We start from the raw sequence: 26,709 nt of genomic DNA on the forward strand, positions 1-26,709 counted from the left end.
TAAAATGCAAAATACTCAAAGATCTCTGGAATGCCTATTCTAAAACATAAATAGGACTATTAGTTGGTGTTCAATGTGCTGACCCTAACACTCTTCCCCCATGAGAGACTGGGGCTCCTAGAGCTTCTGTTTTTGAAATGGAGCCCTAGTTAGCATGAGGAGCTTTGTGTTTCCCAGTCCACGTGCTCCCAGGAGATCCCACTCCACTCTGGTCAGTTCCAGCCAAAAGACTGGACTGTGTTTAGGGACCCCACTTTAGATAACAGCAAAACAGGTTATGAGGACAATGGTTGGGTGGTAAGGGTGGGCGCTTAGGTGTATCTCAAAAGAAGAGGACATGCAAGTCATGAAAATTATTTTTGAGTATTAGAAAGATTATTCTATGAGAGGAGAATAGATTTCTTCTGTGTGGCTGTAGTAAGTAGATTATAAAATGGACCCAATGATCCCTGACTCTTGGTATTCATGGCTTATGTAATCCACTCCCTTTGAGTAGTTTACTTGTAGCCAATAGAATACCTAATGTAGAGGGTAATGCCATTTCCATGATTAGATTACACAAGATCCTAACTTTGGCCTTACTAACAGGCTTTCTCCTTGGTTGGTTTTGATGAGACCAGCTGCCCTGTTGTGAGCTGCCCTATGGAGAGGCCCACATGGCAAGGAACTGAGGGCAGCCTCTGGCCAACAGCCAGCGAGGACCTGAATCCTGGCAACAACCATGTGTGCTTGGAAGTGGATCCTTCCCTAGTCAAGCTTTCAGATGAGACCCGAGCCATAGCTACCACCTTGTTGCAACCTGATGAGACACCCTGAAGCAGAGAACCTAGCTAAGCCATGATTGGATTCCTAACTTCTAAAAACTGTGAGATAATAAATATGTATTTGTTTTAAGCTACTATGTTTGTGGTAATTTTTTTTTATGGTGGCTCAAAAGAATAGAAATTGAGCTAATGGGTAGAACGTCAAGAAAGACCAATTTCGGTTCATAAAGGGGGGAAAAGTTTCTAAGGTCAGAGCTCTCTAGCCTTGAAATGGGCTGCCTTATAAGACATTGTGTTTTCTTTAGCTGAGGGTATTCAAGCATACGTGGACTCATGGCTTAGCAGAGAAGAAAATTTGAGCATTGAAGGGACTATATACTAAGTGACCTCTAAGGTCCTTTCAAACCCCAAGATTCTGTATTTTCAGGAATGTATGTAGAAGGTAGCTTTGGGTGCCTGGGTGGCATAGTTGTCAAGCATCTGCCTTCTGCTGAGGGCGTGATCCCAGGGTCCGGGGATCGAGCCCCGCATCAGGCTCCCTGCTCCACTGGGAGCCTGCTTCTTCCTCTCCCACTCCCCCTGCTTGTGTTCCCTCTCTCGCTGGCTGTCTCTCTCTCTGTGTCAAATAAATAAATAAAATCTTTTTTTTTTTTTTAAAGAAGGTAGCTTCAACAGAAATATTAAGGTTGTATGTCTCTTTGGGAGAGTGAGATGTTGGCTTTTCTCGTATAAGTCCCACGGGTGTTTGCCATTGTGTAGTAATGGCAATAAAAGGGAGAAAATAAGATGAGGCCTGGTGTTCAAGACACCAAGGCATTGCCTCTTGGTGAATCAACACTCAGTGTCAGTGTAGCGGTTATGAGGAAAGGCCCTGGCTGTAGACCTCATCTCAGCCCCACTTCCCTTTAAGTCATGCTCAGATGGAGACATATCACACTCCTTGGTGTGGCTGACAGTGCAGACTTCACCATGGCAACTAGACAATACCATACACATAATATGAAACAAATGTTTTTGAAATGAATGTCCAAACAAACCAAAACACCCAGAGGGATGGCCTCAAGAAGAGTGTAGGGCCACAGATGGAACTGGAAACAGAAAAGCTCAGGATGAAAACAATCGCTGCCTGGGCTCAGGACTCAGACCACCTTGTCACCACAAAGCAGAATGTGGGAGAGCTGTGGGTATGTCTGGGCATCTTGGAGCTCCAGACAAGGTGCATCAGGCAAGGATCATGCAGTGTCACAAACCATGGCAGGAGCTGGCCATCAGATAGGGTATGGTCAGATGGTCTCTCTTTGGGGTGGGGGCATGTGTCTATGCATAAATAGGCTCTGCCCAAGGTACTGCTTTCTCCGCATGATTATGGGATTCCGAGGAACATTGGACTATTTCCTCCACACATTGATTCACTCATGGAAGAAACACAGGTTGAGCACCAATGGTATGCCAGGTCCTGTGCCAGATGCTGAGGCCTCAGAGCTGAAAGATGTGTTACTTGCCCTCGCAGCATTCACTGCATAGTGGGGTCACAAACAAGCAAACAGTGTAATGCAAAATGATTTGTTCTGTGCTACAGGAAACTACAGACCACTATCAGGTTAAAAGCAGAAGCATCTATTAATTTCTAGGAAAGTTAGGACAGACCCCTTCAAGTCCACGATGGCTGCCCTGTCTTAACATCATTCATTCAACATTTATTGGGCACCTGTCTGTGCCACACATGGTGCTAGATTCTGAGAATATTTTTTTAAAAATCAGAATTCAGAGAGAGTCATTACTTAAGCAAAAAAGGGGAGGAGGGCATTCTAGCAAAAGGAACAGTGCATGCAAAGGTACAGAAATAAGAAAATAGGGCATTACCTTCTCTGCTCCTCCCCTCAAACCAATGGCTTTGTGGACTTGGGGACTAAGACTTCTGTTCTGATAGATGCCACCTCTGTCTAAAATGCTCACCCTATGCATTGTGGTCTTCCTAAATGTTAATCTTTAGCACCCTCTCCCCTTTTTGGCATTGAATTTTAACTAAGTCAACATTTCTTACAAAAAGCAAAGGAGATACTTCCTGGTTTTTAGCCAGTACTAGAATATGAAACCCCAGAATAGTGGAGGAGACATGAGGGTTGTTAGTTGTTCCTCTTACATTCTTCCTTACTAAAGAACACACAACTTTTAACTGGATACATGCCTCCTCAGAAAAAAGACCATATTTACCTGCTAACTTTTGCTGCTAGATATGACACATGATCAATTTCTGACTAAAAAAGTTAAAAATGTCACAGGCAGCTCCTGGGAATTGTCCTTAAAGGGAAGGAGTAGATCTCTCTTTTTCCCCCTCTCCCTTCCTGCTGCCTGGAATGAGAGCACGTTGGCTAGAGTCCGAGCAGCCATCTTGAGCCATGAAGAGGAATCCATGTGCTGAAGGTGGGAGAGCAGCAAAGTAGGACAAATCATGAAGTCCCTTTGACCACCTGACTTCTTACATGAGAGAAAACCTTTATCTTGCTTCAGTCTTGGTGGCTTAGCATTTTCTGTCACTCTGTCACTCTGTAGATGAACCTAATCTTAACTGACATATTGAGCATCAGTTGCAGACCGGAGTTTGAATCCCAGACGCTTTCCTTAGTAGCTGAGGGACTTGAGGCAAGTTATTCAGATTCTCTAAACCTGTCTTTTTAGTTACAAAATAAGAATAACAACGCCTTCCGAATGAAGTTATTCTGATATTATGGAGAATATCGATGAAATGAAATATGAAGAGACCCTAAGACAGTGTGGTCACATAGTGAAAAATCAATTAATTGTTTGGTACATAGGCGAAAAAAGACACGGCTTCATGGCTCCTCGATGATATACTGTATGAAATTAAGCTTAGTACAAATGGTCGCAAATAACCTGATCCTTGTCCCATATTCCTTTGCACACATTTCCCTAGATGTATGTAACAGGCCGCACGCTGGCTCTTGCCTTTGTGCCTCTGGGAATGCTGTTCCCTCTTCTTGAAGGCCTTGCCTGTTTGTCCCCCCTTTATGGAGCGATTCCCTTCATCCCTCGAGACTCAGACCAAGATTCATCTCCTTCAGGCCTGACTCCCTGGTCTGGTTGACATGTCCCCATAGCACCCATACTTAATTCTAGAGAGGCTCTAGGCCATATCTTGACTGACTGTGTGCCACAGGGGCTAAAACAAAGCCCCTTAGTAAATATTTACTGAGTGAATATTGCCCCAGTAAAGATTTGTCAAATGAATGAATGAGTGAGTAAATGAATGAACGAAAGTCAGGAATGAGGGGCTGACTAGTCAAGCAGGCATTCTAAAAATACAGATAATTAGACTGCTTTTGTTAAAAAGATCTAGAATGTTGGTAAAACACCCAAGAATTTATCCATGTAAAACACTCCCCTCTCTTTCCAAAAGAAGTTCTTTGCATAGTATTGCACAAATAGAGGGGAAACTGTTTAAAAATTGGTTCCATTTAATGATCACTTCTCATTGTAGAAGAAATTTTAAACACACCTAAACTTGTACCGTAGCCATTGGAACTGTGGGCTTTGCAGTTAGAATGGGCATGTTTTTGTTCAAATCCCAGGTACAAGATCAAGGAGCTTTACCTTGAGTTTGTTTTTATATATAATTTAAGATGTAATCAGGAAACCTTACCAAGTAGTGCTTAAAGAGCTTCTCCTTTTATGATATGCATTTTATCTGAGGACTATAACCTTATTTATTGCTATGGACTGAATGCTGTGTCCCCCACACCCCAATTCATATGTTGAAGTCTTAATACCTGATGTGATGGTATTAAGAGGTGAGGCCTTTGGGAGGTGCTTAGGTCATGAGGATGGAGCCTTTGTGAATGATATCTGTGCTCTTAGGAAAGACATCCCACAGCCAAGTCCCTTCTGCTACATGAGGACACAAGGAGAAGACTACAACCTGGAAGAGACCCCTCACCTGACCCCGTTCTCAGACTTCCAGTCTCTAGAACTGTGAGGAATAAATGTTGGGTATTTACAAGTCACCCATTTTGTGGTATTTTGTTAAAGGAGCCTGATGGCCCTTCATTAAGATTTCATCTTCTGAGCTAACCACTGGGCTAACCAATATGGCAAAGGGAATGTTTAAACTATTTCATTCCAGCAGATCAGGTGTGGAAGGGAGGTCCACACTCTTTGGAAACAACAGATATGCAGATCTTCCTCAGCTTTTGATGTGATACATCCTGATAATCCCATCGTTAAGTTGAAAATAATGTAAGTGGAAAATGCATTTAATACACCTCAACTACCAACATCATAGCTTAGCCGAGCCCACCTTAAATGTGATCAGAACACTTACATTAGTCTCCAGTTGGGCAAAATTATCTAACACAAAGTCTATTTTAAAATAAAGTGTTGAATACTACACTGAAAGTGACAAACAGAATGGTTGCCTGGGTACAGAATGGTTCTCAGTGTATTGTCAGCTGTTGACCTTCATAAGTGCATGGCTCACTGGGTGCTGTGGCTACTTCCCAGTCTGGTAAGAGAGGATCAGACCACATATCACTAGCCCTGGACAAAAGATAAAAATTCAAAGTATGGCTTCTACTAACTGTGCATGGCTTTCATACCATCTTAAAGCCAAATCATCATAAGTCAGGGACCATCTACAGAAATAAGTGAAGGAACAAGAGCCTTTCTCTCCTTTTCAATAAAAGTCTCTAAATATCTTGCTGGTCTAGCTTCTTTTCAATAATTTAAAAATATTTTCCCAAATAAACTGTTCTGTGAATCAGGTAGATCCTAACAGAAACCACAGTTTAGAGCCTTGAGTGAGCTTACAGATAGAACATCCAGCCTAATTGGTTCATACAGGTAAAGTTTTAACTGTGGTTTCAGTGATCCAACATTTATAAAATCCATTTACTTTATTCTGTGACTTCATACTCTGTTTCATTATGCATTTAAAAGTTTCCATGTCCAGCAGCTGTCTTCCTCTCTTTTCATACTCCTAGGAGGGAAAAAGAATAATTAATGATGAACATAGCTGCATTTTGTTTAGTCTAGGAGCAAGAGCCCAAAGGATCGAATGTCTAATTAGACTTACCTAAACCCTGTCAACTTCTAACATGGTATCCCTCTTGTTCATTACTATGATGGATTCACAACTTGTTTCTAATTCCATTAAAAAATGACAATTAAGGCGACTTTATTCTTCACTGCTATTTTATAGGAATTAAAAGGATTGTACTTTTCACTGAAAAATCAACCATCAAAGAGAATCGAATTACCCAGATGAATATTTAGACAGCTCACCTGGTCGATTCCTACCTGAAAGAGTGCACTTAAGTTGTGTAGCTCTTCTAGGGTCAGTTGATGTTCGATCTCATCAAAACAAAAAGAAAATAAATTTAAAAACACATAATACTAATGATAATGTCTATAAAATGCAATTTCTGGAAACCCATTATTTTTTTCTTTATGAGAGGCCAAAGAGATAGTTGAGCCTCCGAGTAATACTTAGGGTATTCCAACCCTCATTGTTCCTAGTTCCTATTCCAATTCGACTAACTCCTCAGTCCCCAGTTCTGGAGGAAGGTTGGCTGGATGGGTCTGGAAGGAAGAGGTGGTGAGGTAGTAGAAGGAAAGGAGAAGATAGGCACAGACTTATCATGACCCGGATGGAAATGGGAAAAGGGAGACTGAAAATACTTTGCTACCTCATATTCCAAAGATTCTCTCTTTCCAGTTAGGCATGCTGTGCATTAGACTTGCCTTCTGCCACATCCTCTGTGTCCCCCACCCCACCCCGTCCCGTCTCACCCCAGGCTGAACCAGGAGAAGGTCTAGGGAGAAGTGATCTGGGATCTCTTTTTTGGGGGGTATATTTTCTGAACCTATGGCTAGATGTTCTTGGTGTTAGGGAAATGGGCCATCTTTTAGTCCCTTATCCTTAGCTCAATAAACAGACCATCAGAGGATGCCTCTCACCTCCAGTCTCTGAGCTACTATCTCAACAATTTGGCTTTCATTATTGAAAATCTCTAAATTTCTGGCTTAGAATGAATGAATAAGCTGTGACCAGTGGGTAAAGCCAAGTTAAGCTCTGGTGTTCTTGTATCATCTCATGAGGCTTGAGGAAGATAGCAAAGGATAGAATTGGCTATTTCCCCAATAGGATCATTCTCTGAAATCACTATGACCAACCTCCAAGCTTCCAAGGTGGCCTTTACCATAAAACTCAGACTGACACCAAAGTCATTGAGAGACACATCATTTTACAAATTGAAGTACCTTTCAAATTCTGTCTTGAATGATCCCATAATTACTTCCTATTTGCTTTCATCAAGGAACAAAATTGGAAACCTAGCTCTAGAATGGGAAAACACTCCACCTGAAGATGCTATTAAAATTTCCCTATAGGGCTTTTTTGGCAAAGCCTGAACCCAAAAGGTAATATTAAAAAGCTGACTGGGGGGATGACTTCAATAGTATGAAAGATGATTCCATCACACTGCGGGGCCATTTCACTTACCCAACAAACGTTATGACCACTGAATGAATTCAGAGTCATCTTGGACCAAACCTTCTCTTGATCCAAAAAAGCAGATGAGAGTTTACCAGGCTTACACACAACACATATGAGAAAAATGTATGTGAATCTGCAACTAACAAGATGGCATCTCTACCAGCATGTGACTTCTCTTCTTGCACCCTTGATGTGAATGCCACGGGGTGAAACAATTTTTTAAAGAATTTGAAAATTATTTCCCTTAAGATCGAAAAATTATGGGGAAGACATGCTACTATTTCCATTTTTTAGATTGCATTTTTCTGAGCCCTTATGATCTTAAATATACAATATAAATACTTTATGAGCCTATATGTTACATAAGATACTTATATTCCTAAGCTAACAAAATGACTCTAGATTTGTACAAAGCAATCAAAACACTGCATATATGTTATCCTGCCTTCTGTCTTTCCGCTGTCCCTGATGCCTTTTCCTCTTAGCTTCAAAATTTCCTGAAATTCTATATTTTGTAATTATTTGTCCACTGATTCCCTTATTATGTGAAATTGGCCTTTGACCTTTCTCTACTTCCATTATTGAAAGAGAATAAACAACAAAAAAATTGCCCTACCTCCCAGGAGGGGGCTCCCCAATCCAGAAAGAGACTAGCTCATCTTCTTTCAAAAATTTACTAGAAATGCTGCTGAGAGAGTAGTGTGAACGCCATCATTAATCGTAGTAATGAAGGGCATGAAATCTACAGCCAGAGTGATTATATAATTTACAAAGGGTTTTATGGTAATTTTCATTTAAGTATAAAATGTAACCAAAAAGCCTCACTTTCTCCCCAGAGCCATCCTTCCATGCCCGGCAAATATTCTATCCCTCCCGGCTTCCTCCCACACTCGTGACCCTCCGACAGCCTTCCGATCTTTAGATCTTTTGAGGTTTACTCTTTGTTATCTTGGTTGTTCTGTTCCATCCTAACAACTAAAATGCAGTTTTTCCTGCATCCCCTTTGCTCATTTTCCACAAAAATAAGGACACGGATGAAAGGTAAGTATATTTCGGGCTTGCAGTACAAAACTATGTTAACTAAATTTCCATTGCACTTCAGAAAACAGTTCTTAAATCTCACAGACCTCAACAAATTTTCATATGTCATGACGGAAATCGAAAATCCAATGATCATTAGCCAATGTCTTTTGAAAAGGCAGCAATACAAATACGTTTTGGAGAAACACGGCTACAAAACAGAGCCATTATTGTGCTTTTCCTTGAAAATATAAATCAGGCCTTCACATAATTGCATGTTTTTTAAGGCAAATTTGGAACACAAAGCAGAGAAAACATATGTCCCTTCTGGGTACTCCTGTGCTTGGCAGAGCCTGAAAATTCGTAACTGCCATCGACAGCAAGTCACATTGTATCACTAAAAAGCTTGAATGACTTGTTTTCCTACAAATAAAAACAGGGAGAAAAGCCTGACTATTTTATTTCCAAACTATCATAGCTATAGTGACAACCATAAATAATTCAGTCTACAATTGTGGAGTCAAATTTTAAAGATATTATCTATTGCCCAGCAATGCATTTTGCTTTACTCAAATGCAATTTCATAGAAAATTACCTGGATAATTCTCTAATATCCTATATTAGAGGGGATTCATGGAGCTATGATTCTGCTTGTCCTTACATTGCAGTCTCCCCAAAGCAAGTGGTTTTTATGATTAGAGTGGTTTTCCCATAAGGATTCATTTGCCTGCTGGTTGCTCATTTGCATTGCAAATGAGCTCTCCTATTGTTACAACCCAACATCTCTGTGCTTCTCACTGTAAGAGTCCCCTCAGTCGGGATGGTTTAGGGGTAATTTCACATCTACGACAAGGGAATTGACTAATTAATCGAATAAAGTATCCTTTTGAAAATCTGTTCCTTGAGCGGCTGTCTCTATAGCTTTAGAAAATAGTTATGATCCTGTGGTCTTAAGATTCTAAAAGAGAAAATAACTCCAGAGGGTTTGGGGAGTTCTATGGGTTGAAATCTAGTCGATCCTGTGGCAGATCGTCCTGATGAAGAGGAAAAGGGGCAGGCTACAGGGAGCTCTCCAGTGAACCTAGATGGCGACAGCATTTGTGTACAAAAGAATCATAGCATAACCTAGGAAGAAGAGGAAAAAGGGGGGATGGGGGCCTGAGTGACTGTCCCAGGAACCCTCAAACCCACCCTCAGCCATGACTTTAAAATAGATGGTCGTTTTAGCCATATTAAAAGCAGGAAGATTAAAAGAGTAGCTTCGATTTTAAAATAATTACTGTAGCCCTAGGCAGCACTGCCCCTACCATCCAAACTTTATTGAGTGTATCGTGAGCTGGCCACTGGGTACCTTATCTGCATGTTTCCATTAATCTCCACAACTCTGTAAAGGAGATCTTATGATGATCCCTATCTTAAAGATCAGGAAACTGAGGCACAGGGCAGCCAATGAACTTTCCCAGCTTCACGCAACTAGCAACTGATGGAACCAGGACCCCAACATAGGCTCTCTGTGCTGCTGACCAGGTCACTCACTGCCCAGCTCGATGTTTCACTGCTCAGCCTCCGTGTGAGGTCCTGGGCCAGCTCCCAAAGGAGCACAGACAGATGAGCAGACTGTGAAGGCATGTGGACTTCAAGACCTATACTGTTCACTATCACTCATGTCCTTCCTCTAGAGAGTCTAAAGTCAGAGTGGGTTATTTCAGCTCACGTTGTGTAGTACCTTAAATGTGACCCTCAAATTCCCCTTTACTTGGAGGTATTCTTGATTTCTTATTTTGGTTATGGTTACATGTTATATGGCCAAAAGTATGGTGACATTGAAGAGTCAACTCCTCTCCCTTCCTTCAGTGAGTATTAAAGACTTCCCACCATGGGGAGATTTTACAGCTTATGTAAGCTTTTAAAAGGATCCAAATTTGTTGCAAGGAGCAGCCCAAGCATTTCCCAGTGTGCTTCTCTAAATTAATCTAAAATGAATACACTGCTGCTTTTCCAGCTGCTTGGGTAGATTCCATGACCTCCTAGGAGTTTAAAGAGAGAGAGAGAGACAGTGAGACAGAGAGAGAAATGCTTCTTCCAGTCTTACCAAATAAGTATGACAAAGCTCACCTTGCATGTGTATTCTGATCAACAGTATTGGTCAAGTACTATGCTGAGGAGAATTCTGAGGCAATATTCACTCTCAGCAGGGAAAACCCAGGATGGATTCACTCTGTCTGCCATGAGCACTGGAGGGAAGAGTGAGAACTGAGGCAACACATCTGTACCATGAGCAAGGTAACCAAGGAAAGAGACAGAGGAGAGCTGGAAGGGATCTTAGAACCCATACGGTCATCCCCCTTCCTTTACAGTGGGGAAACTGAGGACCAGAGAAGGTAAGTAACTTACCCAAGGTCACATCAGCATCAAGACTGGGAGTCTGGTTTCCTTCTACAACACTCATGGGATAACCCTTCCCATTGCTGGAACAAGTTGATTGGAAGTTTCTCCTTGAACCAAGTGCAGGGTTAGAAGGACAGGGATTTTCCCAGTTGTCATCAGGCCCCTCCACACCCCTGGAGCTTTCCTCATTCCATCTCTCCTCAATGTCCTTCACTGCAGCCCTGCCTCACCAGGAGATGCCAAATTCCTAACTCACATCCTGTGTCCCCTTTTAGTCTGTCCCCTGAGGGCACCTCCTTGCCTACCACCTGTAACTCTTCTACCTGTTAGCCTGCAAAGGGAAGAAAGACTCCTGCCATACCCTCTGGAGTTCTAGGCACTAGAGGTTGAGAATCAAGATCAGAGAAGGGAAGACCAATTGTCTGGAGATAGAATCAATCAAAGCAAATCCAACTTCATTGCTCATTGTTGTAGCAAACTATAAAAATGGCCCACGTTTTTTGCCAAGTTACCATGCCTTCCCATCTTGTCTCTGGGTTTGGCTGGGTGACTTGCTTTGGTCAATGGAAAATTAGAAAATGTGATGCAAACAGAGGCTTAAAAAGTGTTTGCGCAAATCCTTTTGCTCATGCCATCAACGCGAGGACATGCTAAGTCTAGTCTGTTAGAAGAAGAGAGACATTCATCTCAAATTGCCCCAGTCATCCCAGCCACTCAGATCTTAGATCAGCTGATAACCTACTGGTTTCCAGACATGTGAGGCAGCCAGATGATGAACAGAGCTATCTAGCTGATTCTGCAAACATGTGAGAAACCAATGCTTGGTGTTAGATGCCACTGAGGTTTTGTGTTGTTTGCTCTGCAGTGTCACTATGGCAACAGATAACTGATATACTGTCTCTAATGTATTGGTTGGGGTTCTACCACAGGCACACATGCCTAAAATATCAACCCTTCCAATGTTAGATACTGTACATCATGACTTTTAAACTTTCTTTGATATCACAATCCTCAGTGAGAATCTATTAAACATATATATACATGCATGTTATAAATTATATATAAAAATGTAAAATTTCACAAAACATTGTGAGTGTATATATATATACATACACATATATGATTTATAGCACACAGGTATACATGTATGTTTAACAGATTCTCACCGAGGATTGTGATATCAAAGAAAGTTTGAAAGTCATGATTTTGTGAAACACTATTTACTTTATTTTTTTAAGATTTTATTTATTTATTTGAGAGACAGAGAGTGAGAGAGAAAGAAAGAGAGCACGAGAAAAGGCAGGAGCAGAGGGAGAAGTAGACTCCCTGCTGGACAGGGAGCCTGATGCGGGGCTCAATCCCAGGACACTGGGATCATGACCTGAGCCAAAGGCAGATGCTTAACCCACTGAGCCACCCAGGCGCCCCTACCTTTAATATATGTGATGTACTCGACTTCTTATTCCATTCTATTTCCCTTTTTTCTCCCCCCTAAATTGTGCTTATCATCTGCTAAACTGATTTCATGACCCACCAGCAGGCCAGGACCTGCAGTCTGAAAAACCTCAGCCTTCTGTGCCACAGACTTTCTCATGTTAGCAAACGGGCCTCATTCATCTTTGTGTTCTCATACCCTTCTCGGTAAAGGGCACAAACACTCAACAAGTGTTTGCTGAATTCGATTGAATAGAGAGATGCTTACAGCTACAATATTCCTCGGTTCACATTTTAATCTCTGCCTGCTGGATTTCACCTTATCTCCCAAGATTTCAGGGACAGGACAGTTACTGTTCCCCCAGCTCCACTTCTAGACTCCATGGAAACCAATTATGAGTCACTATTCACACACAGCTCCATCAAATGAAAGCATCTTTTCCAACGTGGCCCGTACTGGTGCCCTCTCTGCCCACTCTCAGTGATAGGCCAGCCTGAGAAGCGATGATCCCACTCTGAGTCTGTGCAGATGGGCATGGGGTGCTGGGAAGATGAAGGGTAGGTACTGCATCCTATCCATCCTTGCTTCCCTGCATCAAGCATGGTGCCTGGCATAGAGTAGGTGCTCAAAAAATACCTATTCAGTTGAGTCTAACTAACCTCATCCCTCTGAGTCTTGTTTTGATCAGGTTCTTTCCAGCCTTTAAAGCCAGGTTCAAAGTAGTGCCTACCAAATTGAGGGCATGCATTGGTGGAATAAGCAGCCACCTGCATACTGCGCTGTAATGGTGTGAGGAAGGGCCCCACTGCCTGACAGATGCTCTACTCACTAACGTTGGAGTCCAGCTAGAGCTTTCTTTTCCACATTAAGTTACTCAGCCTCACTGAAGTACAAACCCTTCTGCAAAGGTAAACTTAAGCTATTATCAGTCTTTTCCACCCAAATAAGAAAGAAAATTCTAGATCTTTCCCCAACAGCAGGCCTTGAGAGAGGGGTGAGTAATATACAAAGCAGGGGACCTAGGGTGGTACAGGAACAAGGCTGGAGTTTCTAAGATGAAATTGAGTCTGGAGACAATGAGGATAAACTTGAACTGGCCCACAGTGGGCCGGCCCTGCTGCCTACTGTCTTCCCTCGGCTCTTTCCCACTGGCTGCCAGCACAGAAGTTAGTGATAGAGCTGAAAAAGTCTTCATCTCCTATATCCAGAGCCAGTATTCTACTCTATGAGCAACTCCAGCTCTTACAGTTCCTAACACAAACTAAAAATAGCTGCTGTGTGCCTGTTTTCCCACAGCTGATTTAAATATGTGCCACTTAGGCCAGCCCTTTCACTTTGAAGTGGCTTCAACCCACACCCTCCTGCATAGCCTTGATTCTGCACCATCCCACACACACTTCATGCCAGGAGCTTCAGATTCTGTCACTATTCTGGGATGGCAACAGGAGCCTCAGGCCTCAGAGGTCCCCTGCCAAACACAGCCCAGTCACAAACAATGTGGCCAGTGTCACTGAAGTGTCCAAACCAGTTAACCCAATTAGTAAAGGATCAAACCCTGGGCTGGACACAATCAGTTAAAAACTCACCCTCGGGGCACCTGGGTGGCTCAGTCGGTTGACTGTCCAACTCTTGATTTCAGCTCAGATCATGATCTCAGGGTTGTGAGATGGAGCCCCACACCCAGCGCAGAGCCTGCTTAAGATTCTCTCTCCCTCTGCCTTCCCTCCCCTCCAAAACCAGCTCACCCTCAAGCACACAACACCCCACATGTCTCTGCCATCCTCTGACAATGACCAAAATTTCCTTTCATCATGGGAGACTGAACAAGAGTCTGATGGACAAAGTGAAGGTGGGAGTCGAACATATATGGGAGCCACTAGTTTCAGACTTTTAGAACTGCCACCCATTTTCCATCACGACTCAATGCATGCTCAGAAAACAAAGGTCCCACAATAGACTACTTGTGTTTGTTCTGGAAGATGCACTCTGGTATTAACTCCTGTCTCTCTCTTTTTTAGATCCCAGTCGTATTCCCATAAATTACTCTCCTGACCCATTAATTGATCTCACCCACACTATGAAGCTCCTGTCCTAAGGAAAGCTCCTTTTGATATATTAGCCACATGGGTCACAAAGGCAAAAAGAACAAAACCCAATTCTTAACACCTAATGATCCACTTTCAACCTCGCTTCCCTGAAATCCCACTTCTGCTCCTTAGTCCCTGTGTACCTCCGTCACTTGTGTTTCTTGGCTTGTGCTATTTCCTCCATGAGGAGTGGCCTCTACTTCACAACCTTAGAAAAACTCCTGGTCATCCATGAAGATCCACCTCTAATGCCACTTCCTCCATGAAGCCTTCCTTTCCACCTCCCTGTCTCCTCATTAGGAGTGAGTCTTTTGTCTACAAATGTTCCTCTCTTACTGAGCTCCTACTTCAAAAATTAGCCAGGAGTCCATCATCACCTGCACAAATTTTTGTCATTTCTGCATTACTTACTTAATATGTTTCTTTAAATAGACTTGTTTATTTTATATACTACCTTCTTTAGCCTCATTCTAAACAATAGTAATTATGAAATCATGGGTTTGATGTGCTTGTGAGATTTCTAGTGCACATTTACATACATATTTACCATTACTACAATTTAAAAAAATCTCATCCTAATACTTCTTCCTTTGAGGAAAATCTGTGCTAGTTGTATAAAGTCTTGAGAGACCATATTTTGTTTAAGTTTGAATTTTCTCTAGAGATCAGTACACGATATTGTTCCATGAATGTTTGCTGAATTGAAATAAAATAAAATGATTAAATGAAATTTATTCACACCCTTAACATATTAGCATGAATCTGACTTATCCAAAGAGGTAATTGTGACCTTGAAAAGCAAAGGATGATACTGAAAAGGAGCCGGATATTTAAAAAAAATAAAAGTTGAAAGACATGGAAGGGAGAGCGAGGAAGAAACACGGTGAAGCTGGCCACGTGGGTTACAGGAAAGGCTCTGGGAGGTGCGTGCATTAGGGCACGGCTGGTTAAGGAGCAGGAAACACAAGAATGGGACCTTACATGGGGGAGACCACAGCGCACCTACTATGAACGTTGGCTTTAAGTTGGGTTATTGGCCACGGACCCTAGGGGATTCCTAGGCAAGTCCCACAGCCCTGTCCGAGAGACTGCATGGCCCACCAAGGTGTGGTCCCAATCGCTGCGTCCTTACCTTCTCCGCCCTCAGGCTCCGAGCCGGGTCCGCGTGGTGCGGCGGCGTCCTCCCCTGAGCCAGGTCCTCCATTCCGATGGAGTGGCTGCGCATCCTCTGCCTCGTCAGGCAGGCCCGAAGCAGCCAGGCCGTGGGGTCGCCCCCAGCAGCCCCTGCTCGCCTGAAGGCCGAGGTCCAGCAGGGCAAGTCTGGGCTCTGAGCATTACCGGCTCCTCCAGAATCGCCGCTGCATCCAGGATGCTGTCCAGACCCCAGCCCAGAACACAGTCACGTTAGGCGTCTCAGTAAGGAGACTGGCTCCCACTCCATTGCCATTGCCCGCGACCCCACATGCAGTTGCCTTGTGGGCCACCTAAGCAGCCACCTTTTCAGAGGGGACACCAAAAGTAGGGAAGGACTTTGGGGGTGGGGTGTGGAGGCAGGATCTCTGCCCTAACTGACCAAGATGCAAGACATCAAGCAGAGCCTTTACGAGTCTGCTTTAAGGAAAAGAAGAATAAAAAAAGAAAATAAAAAAGACCTATCTAAGCCCAGAACTATTCGTTCCCTAAATATTTTCAGTTCTGAACGGACAATATAACAAGCAGTAAACTATTAACACGAAATCCATAGAAGTTAAGGATTGTAATTAAATAAAGCCTACAACAAAGTGAATCTGTCATGATAATTTTTATTGTAGTGAGTGGTAATTAGATATAAATGACAAGTTGTTTAAGTAATAATCCTAATTACTATTAATTTTACAAGAGTGTTATGGGGGCTGCTCAAGAAAATCCCCAAAGGTGCCTGAGATTGCTGCTTTTTCCATGTATTTCCATCTTAAGGAAACAGAGGCAAAAATAGACCCTAGACTTTTTTACATAAGTACTGTGCCCTTTTATATTTGTGTGCAGAGAGAGTAACACTTGGTAGTCCCTTACTTAAACTCCCTTTGTTTAAAGTTCTTGCTCACTGGATCTTTTTGAAATATAGGGATTTGGAAGAAACTCATCTCTTCAGTTGCCAAGTAAGGCAAAAGAAGTTTGTAATCTTATTTCATTTTATTGGTCCCACAATTTGGGCTCTGGGGAAAAGAACAAAAAGATAGACCAGTTATCCTACCCGGAGGCTCAACTGTAAGCCACAGGGCAGACTGCGGATGCTCCTGGAGGTTCAGAATTATTGAGTGATACAGAGCGCCCCCTTCGGAGCATCCTGCATATTGCTCGGATGCCCGATGTAGAAACGGAGTCTATAGAACCTGTGAAAACCTTTGAGGAGTCTCTTACTCTTGGTGCCCTGGAATTGTGTTCCATGTGACCAAAAGAGCACAGATTCTATCCTGGAATAAAAGCTCCCCAGCAATGGCAGGCTTTACACAACAAACAAACAGCCAAACCAGGCTTTTCTGGGGTAAGAGAAGGGGAGGGGGGAGAGAGCCAGAGGTGAACTGAGCAGAGTAGAATTTGGATGAGTAGTAGAGAAGGAATAGGGATGATTTTGGGAGCATGAGCATTTAAATGAAGTACCTTGGACAACTAAGGTGAGGGCACTGGACCTGTGCAGGAAGGGGACAAAGAGGAGAGAGGAGGATAGGAAGCACTACAGATGCACAACCCCCCCCCTCCTTTTTAGGGTGGTAGAGTAAAGAAATACGGCTACGTGGTTTATAAAGCTTAATTTCCCCAACTGTGAAATGATCATAATTGTAGTACCTAACTCACAGGGTAAAAAATAAATGTGAGAATGTATGTCAAGTATTTAGAGTAGTGCAAGGCATATAGTATGTCCTCCGGGCCTGTTAGCTATTATTACTGTTGCTGTTATTCTTGTTATTAAAGCTCACCCTGCTTCCTCCTATCCTACATCAGGTGGGCCGAGTGTCCTTGACTCTCTTGCCCATGACTGATTGGGTGAGGTATCAAAGATGTCCATCAAGCTGAGGACTATTGAAGAGAGAAGCTGGGCCAGTACAAGTCTTTCTCTCAGTGTTTAAACCAGACTTTTGAAAAGTGTTCAGGAAATTGTGGCAGGATGGAAAGAAGCAGACATACGGAGTAAGCTGAACAGTGGGGCTCCACGGGAGAGATTCTGAGCTACCGCCACTTGGCTCCCAGATATCCTCTGAATCCGAAGCTGCTCCCCACTCCAGTCCCATCAAGGTCCCGTGCAGAGACAGCATCCTGCTCTGAGATTCCCACGAGAATCCCTGTGATTCCACGTGGCTTTCCACCACAACAACCCTTGGCTTGAGCCACCTTGAGGAGATTTCTTTCCCTTGCAATCCAAAAAGCCAAATTGAAAGTGCAAAGGGTCCACACATGGTTTCCACTTTCTTTTCTTTGTTTTTCTCTCTATTCTATATGTTGTACAAAGAGCCTAGACAATCAACTTCTAATATTCTATAATCAACACTTATTTCATAATCAGAAAAAAATACTTTTACAGTAAAAGAATTGGCTCACTTCTTTGCTGCACCTGGAACGTTTGTATGAGGTAGACTAAGTCTAAGTCGGGTCTATCTTCAGTGGCTTTCTCATTATCCAGTCATGTCCCTAAAATGAGGAAGTGGGTTAAGGAATCTCTCTAGGATCCATTTTGGTTCTAAACACTATTGTTATTCTACTTATTATCCAGCTTAGCTGAATCTATTACCACCCCCCGCCCCACCAGACCTGTAGCTAGTCTACTAGCTCCTGAGTTCTGGAAGCGGTGGCCCTTCAGAATGAAGGCAGGAATGGTGGCATAGCATTGCTGAAATTCTCCGTTCATGTCTTCATTCATTCTTACTTGGAGCAGCATTTATTAAACCCATGACCAACCCTGACACTATGAAGGCAAAACAGTACAGACAGGTGAGCCAAGAATTTTAACACTGTAATAAGTGCCATGTCTGAAGCTATCTGTTGGAGCCCTGTAACAACAGAGAGGAATCACTTAAGTCTGGCTGGACAGGTCAGGGTGTGGACGTGCTTCCAAAGGAGAAGCCATTGGAGAAATAAATATTCGTTTTCCAGGAAGACTAGAGGGTCAGTGCCTTCCAGGAAGAGACAAAGCAAATAAAACAGTGCAGAGGCAAGAATGAGCTGGATGCCAGATGTAGTCATGGAGCTGCAAGCAGTTGAGCAGGAGACGAAAGATAGAAGGGCAAAATATTAGTGGGGGGTCAGATCCTGAAGGAGCGGGTATGTCGTACTAAGGAGATTTCATCCTTAAACAATGGAGAGCCACCCCAGCTAGACATTTTAGAAAGGCAGTTCTTTCTGCAGCAAGAAGGAGAGATTAGAAGGGACAGAGGCTGTCTGGAGCAGTCCAAGAGAGAACTGCAGAGGGCCTGAACCACAGCAGTAGCCGGAACGGAGATATGGGTGATGTATGAAGTAACAGGCTTCCGAGACTTTGTTGATGGACAGATGAAGAATGAGCGGCTCCAGAGTTCTGGATGACATAAATGGGGAGAGGTTATTAGAAAACCATGGGGGAAGAAAAAAGACGTGCCACTTCAGATCATACTGAACTGAAGCTCCTGTTGAGATAGCTAGGTAAAGAGGTCTGCCAGGCAGTCAGAAGTAGAGGTCTGGAGTGCAGAGGACTGGTGTGGGAGACCTCCCCACAGAGGTTATTGTAGCATAAGGAGAGGCAGGGAAGGAAGGCATGTTCAGTGTCTTGTTCTCAAATTGTCCATGTCACTGGCATGCCCGTGTACGAGGATCCAAGCACCTAATGGTGATGCTCAAGGTCAACAATTCAGAGGAAAAAATGCACACAGGTTAATGAAAAAGGATCAGATCTTGGGGCAGATGTTGGGAAATACGAAGCCAGAAGACTTGAGAACAAGGGCAAGAAGAGCAAGAGGCGAACTCTGGAGCCAGAGACAACAGTGTTCTCCCTCGCATGAGGTTTGGAAGGTGGAGGTTGGGGTTCCACTGTTCCTGAAATATAGGGCAACCTGCGCTAGCGGCAGGATCTCTCCTTTTGGTTGTCCTTATGGCTGCTGGATCCCAGCATGCTGAAAACTGCTCTTGTCTCATTTCCCTGGGAATGATCCCACTGTTAAACCAGCTGCCCAGTCCCAGAACCTCAGACCTTTTAAATTCTTTCTTCTCCCCACCTTCCTGGAGGCTGACCCACCATTTGAACAGCTGCCCAAACTCAGAAATTTGATCATCATGTTCCTCTTTCTCACCCTCTATCCTCTTGACCTGCCCAGTCACCAAGTCATTCCATTCTGTCATCCTCCGTTCCCATGACCCTCAACCTGAGTGGTTTCTGGGTCTCCCTGACTTTTGAATTGGTCATCCCTGATTCTTCTTGACCCCAGATCTGCTCTTCTGAAGACCTTTTCCTCACGCCATCCCTCTACTGGAAGCCCAGGAGCTCCCCACTGCCCTACGGTCTGTACTCACCCTCCGCTCTCTGGTTTTCTGACCTTGGGCAAATCGTTTAACTTCTGTGACCTTAATTTTCTTGTCTGTTAAGTGGTTGGATCAGCTGATCTCCCAAGGGCTTCTTATGATTTCTCTGCTGTACTTTAAAATCTCTCTTCACCTCACACCTGTTAGGATGTCTCATTATCAAGAGACAAGGGATAACAAATGTGGGTGAGAATGTGGAGAAAAGGGGACTCTTGTGCACTGTTGGTGGGAATGTAAACTGGCGCAGCCATTATGGAAAACAGTATGGAGGTTCCTCAAAAAATTAAAAATAAAAATACCATATGATCAAGCAACCCCACTTCTGGGTGTTCATGCAAAAGAAAAAAGAAGGAAATCCTGTCTTTTTCAATAACATGGATGAACCTGGAAAGCATTATGCTAAGTGAAATAGACCAGACAGAAAGAAAAATACTGCATGGTATCAATTATTCGTGGATCTAAAAAAAGTCAAACTCATAGAAACAGAGAAGAAAGTGGTGGTTGTCAGGAGCTGGGGGTAGGGAAATTAGGGAGAGGTTGATAAAAAAGTACACATTTTCAATTATAAGGCTAATAATGTCTGAAGATCTAATGTATAACGTGGTGACTACAGGTGATGATATAATACTGTACTATATAATTAAAATTTGCTAAGAGGGTAGAACTTAAATGTTCTCACTTAAAGATAGGTAGGGAGAAAAGGACTCTCCTGATGGATCTCCACTCCCACTCACATAACCCTTCATGTTTACAGGTCTCCTCCCCAGCCGAGGAATGAGCAGTGCTAGTCTCACCTAAGACCGCCTACTCATGTTGTTGTCGCCTGAGGCACCTCCCGGCTGTAGCAGGTATATAAACTGAGGTAGAAGCCTCAATCACAAGCCCAAGCATGTTGCTGTTCAGTGGCAGTGGTACGATATAACTTAGGTCTCTCTGTCAGTCTGCTCTTCTTTGTATCTGACCAAGACTAGGGTCAGCGAGGAAGGACAGGTCATGTTATAGCATCATAAAACATCACCTAATTCTGAACGTTTTCAGGGCCTCTCTCACCTGGAGCATCTCATAATTCAGTTTGTGTCACCATGTAATATATAGGCTGAAGCCCTGATCCCCAGTGTGATAGTACTTGGAGATTCAGCCTTTGGGAAATAATAAGGTCATGAGGGTAGAACCGTCGTGAATGAGATTAGTGCCCTTGTAAAAAGAAACACAAGAGGGACGATCCGTTTTTCCATAATGTGAGTATACAAGAAGGTGACTGTTTATAAACCGGGAAGAGAACCCTCAGCAAGACTCCCACTGTGTTCACTATGCCATCCCCCTGATGCTTGGGCTTCTGGCCTGCAGAACTATAGGAAGTAAATGTCTACTGCTTAAGCCACCCAGTCTGCGGTCTTTTGTTATGGCTGCCTGAGCTGACTAAGACAGGCTCCTTTGACAACAAATTTTGGTTTGTGTTGACATATTTAAATGGAACCATCATGGGCCCTTCCTGTGCTCCCTCCTTCCCTGCAGCCCTTTTAACGGGACCCTGCCTGCCTTTCACCCCATTCCCAGAGCTGGCATTTACCCAAACACCTTCTCATTCCCGTCACGCCTTTTTCTTGCTCTTGTTTTCTCAACCAACATAAATCAGTTCCCAAGATCCGATCAGGCCCTCTTTGGGGGAAGACCCATTGGGCCCATTATTCATTTACTAACCAGCCTGCTCCCTCACCTCTGACCAAAGCACCACCCTTCATTGTCCTGACCTTCAACAGCAATGGCAGAGTTTCTTGTCACCTGCTCTTGTCCACACAGCTCCTTCCATGGTCCCCACTCTGTCCCCTAGCCTGCTTAAACAGAGCCACAGAAGGGATATTGAAGAAGTCCTGTGCAAATAGGAGTTTTAAAAAGCTGAGCAGTTCAATCAAGAACTAATCCAAACCATCACAGGGGTACATTTTTGCAGCGGCCAGATCAGAGCCAACACTAACATCCTTGGCTCCCTTGGATTCTGTCTGCAGAATGTGCTTACCAGGCTGGGAGACATGGGCCTGTTTCAGATCACGAGCTGGCATGCCCTGGTTGCCCATGGCAACCCAGCTGCGGTGGAGTGTTAGCATTTGTAAATGTGTGTGGGCTTAAAATTATATTATTGATTCTGTCTGGAAGACGATAGTCTGATTTGTATATAGCTCTGAATAAATTACTCATTATCCTTTACAGCCATCAGAGTATGAGTGTCTCTCTTTCTCCTTTTAAAAAAAAAATTAGAGAGGCAGCAAATTGTATCAGCAGATGTGAAATGAAATGTTTCCCATAACAACCATACTATAGGAACCAACATCTAGGGCACCAGCCTGGGAAATTGTCTGGGCATTCCTGAATAGATAACTAATGGAATGTCTTTGGGAAGGATGGAGACTATATCAGGTAGTCTATTCCAAAGGGACCGTAAGGCGTAGTTTGAATTATAGCAACAAGCAGATGGGAACAGAGGAGATGCAGCCACACCCTGGGCTTGATCAGTTCAAGCTGAACCCAAGCTTTCTCTTCTGTTTTCTTTAACATGTAGTATATACTTTGGCAGGTAGAGGTATTGTTCTGATTCATCACCCTTCCCATATTCATGCAACTTGCCCTGTAACTCAGTAGATGTGCCCACAAAAGGCATCAAGTACTGCTCTTGGTCTTGTAGCTTGCTATGAGTGATTGGCCAATGTGGCAGTGTGCCAGTTCTGAACTTAGGCTTTAAGAGGCTCCAAGTATTTCCATTTGTCCTCCTGTGCCTTTACTGTCATCACTATGAGAACAACTTCCCTTGGGAATCTGCTGCCCCTTTGGATGGGATCCACAAGTGGAACAAAGTCACCCCTGACAAGCCCAGCTTCAAGGACTACCCCAGCAATGCCCAACCTAGGTGAGCCACTTGGCTGAAGATGCATGACAAATAAACGCTCTCTGCTCTATGCCATCAAGATTTTCTAGGTGCTTGTTATGCAGCAGTAGCTGACTGGTGTAATTCTCCATCTTTTCAACATCATAGCTTAACAGCATCATTGATGATGGAAAAGACAAGAATAACATCCCTCAGCTTTCCATTTCATTAGTCACTGATCACAAGCCTTATTGAGGGAAAATGCAGGTCATGCATTACAACTTCAATTCACACTGGGCTCTCATTGTACACTGCACTACCAAACATGGCCTTGCTACCAGGAGCATTATGGAAGTGAACGCTTCTGAGAGAAAAAGTAAATTGTAAAATTTCATGTCCATCCCTCCTTTAGTGCTCGTGGAAGTCCTGTCAAAAGATCGATGGGATTACGTTTGAATTGGAGAGGAAAAATGGCATTATACCTCTCAGAAAGCACTGTGAATGTTTCTTTCAATTTATCCCAGAATGAACATCTTTATCCTAATGCCACCCATTATTACCATCACACTCTTTCTAACCTCCACACTTCCATTCTCTAATCAAGGTATGTACCACACAAGCACATTCAATTAATTTTCAACAAATATTTATTGAGCACCTACTATGGGCTGGACACTTGGAGTGGCATGCTAGATGCCGTATTGAACAAAAGAAAAGTGGTGGTGATAGGTAGTTAGGGAAGGTAAGTGTCAAGACTGACTCCCACGCATCTCTTCTGAAACACTGGGCAGATGGAGGTACTGTTTACTAGGATGGGAAAGCCTGCAGAAGGGCTGGTTTGGGGGAAAATTAAAAGTTCAGTTTTGGATGTACATGTTTGAGATGCTTCTGAGACACGAAAGTGAGCTGTCAAGTGGGTAGTTAGATGCCAAATGTGGAGCTCAGAGGAGAGTTATGGGCTGAAGATATCAGTTTGGAGGGTTGCCAGCATGTAAATGGCATTTAAAACCACAGGACTGGATGAGATTTTCTAAGCAGAGAGTACGCATCGAGAAGGAAAGCGGGCCCAGGCTGAGTCCTAAGGAATCCCAGTATTTCAAGGACAGGCAGAGGAAGGGAAGTAAGAGGACCACAGATGAGCAGCTAAAAAGATAGGAAGAAAACAAGAGTGCCCATGCATTTCTACCCAGCCACATCTCCCCCCAGCCCTGCATTTGATGACAGAACTCTGCCTTTGTTTGCGTAAGTGATGGGGGCCATGCCCTTCATGAAAAGCAGGGCTCCTCCCTAGTCTCAGGGGCTGAATCATGCGGTCTGAGATAACAAAAGTAACCCACTGTCCTTGCTGGCTTGGGTTTAGTCAAGAGCACGTGACACAACTTGGCCAATCAAATGTGAGTGGAAGTCCACTGGGTGGTTACTGGGAAAGGTTTCATGCTTTTAAAAAGTGAAAGAAAGGACACAGAGTTCTTCTCCTGCCTCAGATATGGACCCTGGCTGGAGATACCGTAACCATAGGTAACCCAGATAAATGAGAGACCAAAGCCCGAACAAGGAGGATAGAAAGAATATTTGTGTTAAGTAACACTTTGAGTTGTTGAATTAACCAACCTCGGAGCACTCCCTGCCAACAAAGCGATATCGTGGGGTAATCCATTTTCTAAATGTGTAGGTGTTGTGGGTCTTCTATGACCCGCAGCACTAAGCCTCCTAGGTGGTACCCATGGTTTCACAAGACAGAGAGCAAAGTGACCCACACCTACTGGTAACAGGATTAGTACAAGGGCTTGAAGGTGATGCTTTGCCCATAACTTAATGGTTTCTTTTGACTTCTTTGGGGAACTAGCAATTAACCAATTTTTAAGTGTATTCTTTGTCAACACAAATATTAATTTAATACTATGTTTACAGTTTGTATCTTTCCACAGTCAAAAAACATATTCTTCTGCCAAGCTAAAAGCAGGTTTTATCTTAGCCACCTCAGAAGAAATGGCTCACTTTTAATTATGATACTTCACCAACACTTGGCCAGTAAGAAGGATGGGTTGAAAGACTGAGTAAATATTCTAGGGCTTCTTTTCCTGCCAACATGACTGGGCAATGTGAGGAAAAAAAAAAAAGATACCTAATGGTCAGGACAACAAGAAAATTAGATGTAAACAAATATAAATAAAGTACCCTGAAGTCAAAATGTTTGATGACACTTAGTACTTTAATTAATCAGATTTTAAGATAATGACTGTAGAGTCTGTATCTTCAAATGGTTTGGGATGTCCTTAAAGCTCTTTGAATAGTGTTCTTTTTATTCAATTAATGCTTCTGAAAGAGCTTTAATTTTGCATTAATCAAAAGCCCTCTCGTGATGTTCTCACGATTTACTCAAATTCAAGGTTGTTTTTTTTTTTTAAGTGCAATTAAATTATCAAGGCAGAGGCTCTGATTACAGAGACAAAATGCCATAGCAACAGCCAGTTATGCACACTGAGCCCAATCCAGTGCTGCACACTGATGTTCGTGCCAGGTCGGGGTGCGGTCAGGCTTCACAATGAATGCGACAAACTTCCCTTTACCTTCCTCCTGAGGAGCAAAACCTGCTTCCCTGACAATGTAAACGACTACCTTATAATATCCACTATTATGACAAACAGCTCTCTGTACTCAAGCAGAATTCTAGAAAATTCTATGAGATTAAAAAAAAAAAGCAAGGAATGAAGGTAACTCTTCTTACCTGTTCACATGAGCTGTTTCTAACCTTCCCAAAGCAGAGCCTGCTCTTCTTCCTCTCCAGTTCATGCTATCAGACAGCAAAACCTGCCAGGCACTCCTTTACTGATTAGAATGGTGTCCACTCGGTCCCCTAGAGCAATTACTAATGATCAGAGAGATGCCAGATGAAGAAAATCTTGCAGCTTTTTCCTGGGAGCAGCCAATGCTGGTGCGTTCTGCCCACGGTGGTGGCATGCCCCTCACTGCCAGGGTTTGTAACTGGAGTACCAGGCTAGGTTCCTCCTCTCTCCGCTCCTCCCCAGGTACATTAATCCCATCACCCAAGAAGGTAATTGATGCTAACATGAAGTTGGGGGTGGGGTGGGGAGGAAACGCCAAGGAGTGAACAAAGAGGAAAATAACTTTGGTATTAAATCAAACGTACTCTCTTATCACTTTGCCCTGCCGGGGTACAATAAAAATTATTATATTTGAGTGCTACCCACTGTCCAAAACAGAACCCTTGATTACCCAACCCCACTTCCCCACCTTCCCTAAGTCAGATGGCAACTCCATTTTTCCAGTTGTTTACAGAAAAACTCTTGGAGTTATCTCCCTCTCTTGCCCTCCCAAACACACATTCAGTTCACCAACAAATGCTATAGGCTCTGCTTTTGAAGTATCGCCAGAATCCAACCGTTCCTTACTTTCCCCACCAATACCTCCCAGTCTGAGCTAACTCATGTCTCTTGCCTGGTGCTAGCCTCATGTTGGTCTCCCTGTTTTAATTTCTGCCTTTCTACTATACATTCTGTGTAGAGAGCCAACTTTTAAAAGCAGAAGTTGGATACTGTCAATCTTCTGCTTACGCCATGATTCTCATTTCATTCAGACAAAATCCATAGCCTCAGAGGCTCCTATGATCTGTCCACCCTTCTACCCGCCTGACCTTACCTCCTACCACTCTCCTCTGGCTTCTCTAGGACCACACTGATCTTGTTTTAAAACATACAGGGCTTCTGCCATTGTTCCCTCTACATGGGAGACCCTTCCTTCCGCTGTCCATAAGATCCTCCCCTTCTCTCTGACTTCTGTCAGGAATGAGCTCAATGCCCCCTTATAAATGCCTTCCTGACCACCCCACCTAAAACAGCAACCCCTCATGCCTCTCTGTCCCTACTAGTCTGCTGTATTTTCCTTCACACTCCTCAATTCCACAGTGTATCATATATTGACATGGTGTAATATATGTGAAATACATATTTGTATTACATGTTTATGGTTTTCTTCATACTGCTATAACTGTCATTATATCATGCATTTGTTTATTAGTTTGTTATCAATTTTCTTTTTTTTTTAAAGATTTTATTTATCTGAGAGAGAGAGCACAAGCAGGGGCAGAGGGAGAGGGA

General features: G+C 43.3%; 1 protein-coding gene across 1 annotated transcript in view; it reads right to left on the reverse strand.

Moving 5' to 3' along the window:
• The window catches only part of LOC123791803 (cilia- and flagella-associated protein 337-like), a 121,285-nt gene extending 95,901 nt beyond the window's left edge, over nt 1-25,384 (reverse strand). The window contains 5 exon segments of the mRNA XM_087864916.1: nt 5,674-5,757; nt 6,078-6,131; nt 15,338-15,480; nt 15,483-15,577; nt 25,320-25,384. Of these exon segments, the coding sequence (XP_087721042.1) occupies nt 5,674-5,757; nt 6,078-6,131; nt 15,338-15,480; nt 15,483-15,577; nt 25,320-25,384 (441 nt within the window).
• Between the last annotated feature and the right edge of the window lie 1,325 nt (nt 25,385-26,709).

This window comes from Ursus americanus, chromosome 10, assembly GCF_024610735.1.
Source record: "Ursus americanus isolate L20-20 chromosome 10, mUrsAme1.1.p, whole genome shotgun sequence".
Taxonomy (NCBI): domain Eukaryota; kingdom Metazoa; phylum Chordata; class Mammalia; order Carnivora; family Ursidae; genus Ursus; species Ursus americanus.